The 4,252-nt window shown below is 57.5% G+C and overlaps 1 protein-coding gene across 1 annotated transcript; it reads left to right on the top strand.

Moving 5' to 3' along the window:
* The first annotated feature begins 835 nt into the window (after positions 1–835).
* LOC121837732 lies at positions 836–3,936 on the top strand. The gene is made up of 2 exons (XM_042293527.1): positions 836–1,471; positions 1,646–3,936. Exons 1-2 carry the CDS (start codon positions 836–838, stop codon positions 3,875–3,877), a joined length of 2,868 nt encoding a protein of 955 aa, XP_042149461.1. The 3' UTR covers positions 3,878–3,936.
* Positions 3,937–4,252: the final 316 nt, after the last annotated feature.

The following is a 4,252-nucleotide window of genomic DNA, read 5'->3' as shown; positions in this document are numbered from 1 at the left end:
ACAACAAACGCAGCAGTTCCTCCAACAGGTGACTCAAATGGTCGCACAACAGGTCGCTCAGATGTTCTCCCCCATACTTAGCCAACATGGACCCAGCCTGCACCAGCCGCAACCAACCTCCACTGAACAGCAGCTCGGCGCACCCACCGCCTGAGCGTCCTCCCGACCTCCTGCAGTGGAACTGCCGCTCGCTACGTCAGAGCGCTGCCGAGCTTGTCGAGCTCTTCCGCTTAACCGGAAGGCCGGCGGTGCTTCTGCTGCAGGAGACACGGGGGATGAGTCCGGGCATCTCGGGCTTCAACGGATACTTCCAACCAACGATTGAACACGGACTAAGGGGCGGATCAAGTGACACATCTCAGACCATTGAAGCACAAGCTGCGGTGTTTGTGCGCAAGGGCCTCCCACAGGCACAAATAGATACGACGGCCTACTGCAACCCGTTCCAGGAGGTGGTGGCGGTTCGCTGCACGCTTGGACGTCACCGGGTCATCCTAACCTCCTGCTACGCGAGACCTGAGTCAAGCTGTTCCAGGCGCGGCCACGCTGGACAAGCCGGCTTCCAATGGCTGATGGACCTCCGGCAGCGCTACCCCCGTGACCGCCTGCTCGTGGCGGGCGATTTTAACGCGCACCACCCGGACTGGGGGTACTCGATTGCTAACGCCAGGGGCGCGCGGCTAAAGGAGGCAGCGGAGTTGGCGCACCTCACTCTGGCCAACGACCTCGACTACCCAACGCGCCACGGACTGCACGAGGGACAGCGAGACACCACCCGGACCTGACCTGGGCAGACTCCCGACTGGTGACCGACTGGCGGTGCGGACCGGACCCTATGGGGTCCGACCACTATCCCATCTGGCTGGAGCTCTCAACCGGCGGCAAAGCAGGGCGCAAACGTTTAACTCAGGCTATCGACTGGGACGCCTTCCGAAAGGCGGTAGCCACGTGCGAAGACGCGGTTCCCGTAACCGCAAAATTACTGAGGGCAGCGCAAGCGGCCACGCGAAACCTGGAGGTGGAAGACCAAGACCCGGTTCCCGACAAACATCTAATCAACCTGTGGGAAGCACGCAAGCGGCTCCACAAGATATATCTTAACAACGGCAAACGATTCAAGGACCTAGTGCGTTTGCGCAACAAGACGGCACAGGCACGTAGATATGCCAAACGCCTGGCTCGCTCGAGGTGGCTTGACCACTGCGCGACGTTTGACGAACGAACTGGCACCAGCAAGCTATGGCGCGCCCACAGAGCCTTGACCGGCAAGACCAAGGCGCCCAACACTGCTCGCAACATCCAGCTAGCCACCGACCAAACTCCGGAGCAGTTTGAGGAAGCGGCCGCCAAGGCCTTTTTCCCACAACCTGCTAACGATCCGGACCTGTGCCTGTACGAACTGCAACCGCCGAGCGACACAGAACAAGACGCCCCGTTCACGATTCAAGAATTGACACTGGCCTTGGACTCTGTCAACGAGCGCAGCGCCCCTGGCAAGGATGGAATCACGTGGCGCATGCTGCGCAACCTGGACGAGCCGGAGAAACGAAAGCTCCTGAAAGAACTTAACGACGTCTGGGCGTCAGGAGTACTACCGGCCGACTGGAAACATTCAGTGGTGTACCCTATTCCGAAACCAGGAAAGAGTCCGGATCAAATACAGAACCTCCGACCAATCTCACTTACGTCTACGCTATGCAAGCTACTCGAACGGATGATCCTTACGCGACTCACTTATGTCTTGGAAGAAGCCAGGGACGACCCTTACTACGACACTGCACAGACCGGTTTTCGCCCCGGACTGTGCACCCACGACAGCCTACACCTCCTTCGAAACTTTGTGGGTAAGAGGCGCCGAGGAACCAACAAGGTACCCGGACTCCTGGTGGCAGTGGATCTCCGGAAAGCTTTTGACACCGTCGAGCATTCGGCAGTGATCGAGGAACTCGAAGAGAGTGGCGCAGGCACCCGCATAATCAATTTCGTGAAAAGCTTCCTCAAGAATCGTACCTTTGAGATCAACTCGGGCGCCCAGCAACCCCGCATGTTCCAGAATTTCCGTGGAGTACCTCAAGGAGCCATCCTTTCGCCGACCCTTTTCAACTTGGTCATGAGAAAAATAGCAAGAGTGTTGCGCGCCATCCCACACCTTCAGCACACAACTTATGCGGACGACATCACCCTTTGGGTGGACCCCCGAAACACAAAGCTCGACACTAAAGAAACGGTCGAAACCATGCAGACGGCCCTAGATGCCATTGACCAGTGCCTGCAAACTACGGGCATGCAACCTTCCCCAGAGAAGACAGCCTTCGTCATCGTCGGCGGTCTTGAGCACAACAGAGCTCAAATACACCTGACCCTGGCCGGCCAGTCCATTCAGCGCTCCCCCGAACGCTGGATTCGCATATTGGGAGTCCCACTGCACGAACAAGGAGGAGCGCAAGAGTGGATCAAGCAACTCAAACCCAGGTGGCGACAACAGCTCCAACTCATTAAGAGAATGGGCAACCGCCTCGGTGGCGCGGGCACGAGCACCATCCGCTTGCTCACTCAAGCAGTCCTGACCTCAAAAGCCTGCTATGGAGCCGCATGTTTCGTCCTGACCAAGGCGCAGCTCAAACAGCTGGAAATATTGCATCGTGAATGCCTGCGTGCAATCACCGGTCTCCCAAGACACACTAAGACGGAAGAGCTGTATCGGTACTCGAATCTTCCGACTCTACAAGCCATCATTGAGACCCGCGTTGCCGGCCATCAGCGGCGCCGGACATCGACTAGAGCCGGTCAACGTCTTCTGGATTTACAGGGTTGGCGGCCTCCCGTAGGAGAGGCCCCGCCTCCGAAGAGCATGCCACCATGGGAGGACATTATGGTCAGAAACCCCAAGCCGCTCACTCGCAAACAACACCGCGAAGAACATTCAGAAGAAAGAGCTGCACTTGCTGCGCGGGCAGACCTCGTGGAGCACGCGGTCTTCACAGACGCCGCATGGTGCCAAGAGACGAAGCGGGCCACACTCGCATACGCTACTGGCCAGGACCGATATGCTCAGACACTTCAATACGACAGCGAACCTAGCACGAGCCGCCTCGAACTGGATGCAATACACCTGGCACTATCTCGAATAAGAGAGACATTCGACCCAGTGGACGTACCCACCCGTGTAACCATCTTCACGGATTGTAGGGAAGCCCTTGCCCGTCTGGGGAAAACTCCTCGCGAAGGGACGCTCTGCCAGCGAATCAAGAGTCTGTGCTCGTATTTGAAAAACACCAAAGGTATTGAGGTGAGAGTGGACTGGGTCCCGGGACACGCGGGCGGCATCGGTAACGAGGCCGCACACGCGTGGGCGAGCGAGCAAAGGGAAGACCGCTCCAACCCAGGGATCTTCGTCCCCTTCGCGCCGCCGGACCCAGACCCCATAGAGAAGAAATCTGCGGCCCGACAAGAGGATCAGCGTCGGCTGCGAGATCAAACACCCTACAACCCGGCACCGCTACCCAAGGGTTTACCCAGAGGGGCACAAGTGTTAATTCACAAGGCCCGCACCGGAGCTGCGCTCACCGAAGACATACTCGCTCGGTGGCGTAGCTACAAACCACGGAGGGGCCGCCCACCCGACCAAGTGCTACCGGAAGGGTCCGAGCCCGCTGCACTTGTCGTCTGCACAACATGCACCGTCGGCGTGAGCCCGACGATCCGACACTTACTCTGGGATTGTGCCGGCTTGCGAGACAAAAGAGCCGAACACCTGGGACCTCACATCGACACTTTAGAGGCCTGGATCACACCGGTTAACGAGGCACGGGCCAGGGAGACGCTGATCTCCCTATGGGAGTTCGCGCGCTCGACAGGAGTGCACCGCCGAATGTAAAGTTTTCCTACCTATGTTCCCCTTCCCCCAATGAGGCCATGGCGCCACCCTTTTTGAAAATAAAGTTAATCATCATCACTCACAATCACTTCTTCTTCCTCCGACCTATGCTATGCCATTGCTTAGGAAACTCGATTTGACAATTCATTTTATACGAGATGCTTCGGCTGCAAATGCAGTTAAGCCTTCAGCATGTTTTGCAAAGCACTCGTACATCACTCGCCGTACTTCAGTTCTACTCACCTGCCATGTAGAGTAATTTCGCGCCGTAGAACGATCCTTTTGTTCGCGCGTCTCCGGCCCAGTAGACCTGGTACACCTTGTCGTCTTCAACTACACCGCTAAAGTCCCTTACATCGTCGGAACTCACAACAG

This window comes from Ixodes scapularis, unplaced genomic scaffold (genome assembly GCF_016920785.2).
Source record: "Ixodes scapularis isolate PalLabHiFi unplaced genomic scaffold, ASM1692078v2 PGA_scaffold4__175_contigs__length_147842914, whole genome shotgun sequence".
Classification (NCBI taxonomy): Eukaryota; Metazoa; Arthropoda; class Arachnida; order Ixodida; family Ixodidae; genus Ixodes; species Ixodes scapularis.
Note: the sequence above shows the minus strand (reverse complement) of the source record. Positions and strands in the feature narration are given on the sequence as shown.

Coding starts and splice junctions, on each gene's coding strand:
- LOC121837732 (XM_042293527.1), top strand. CDS start 836: ATGGGGTCCGACCACTATCCCATCTGGCTGGAGCTCTCAACCGGCGGC. Junction 1,472..1,645: donor TGACACTGGCCTTGGACTCT/GTCAACGAGCGC, acceptor AAACCAGGAAAG/AGTCCGGATCAAATACAGAA.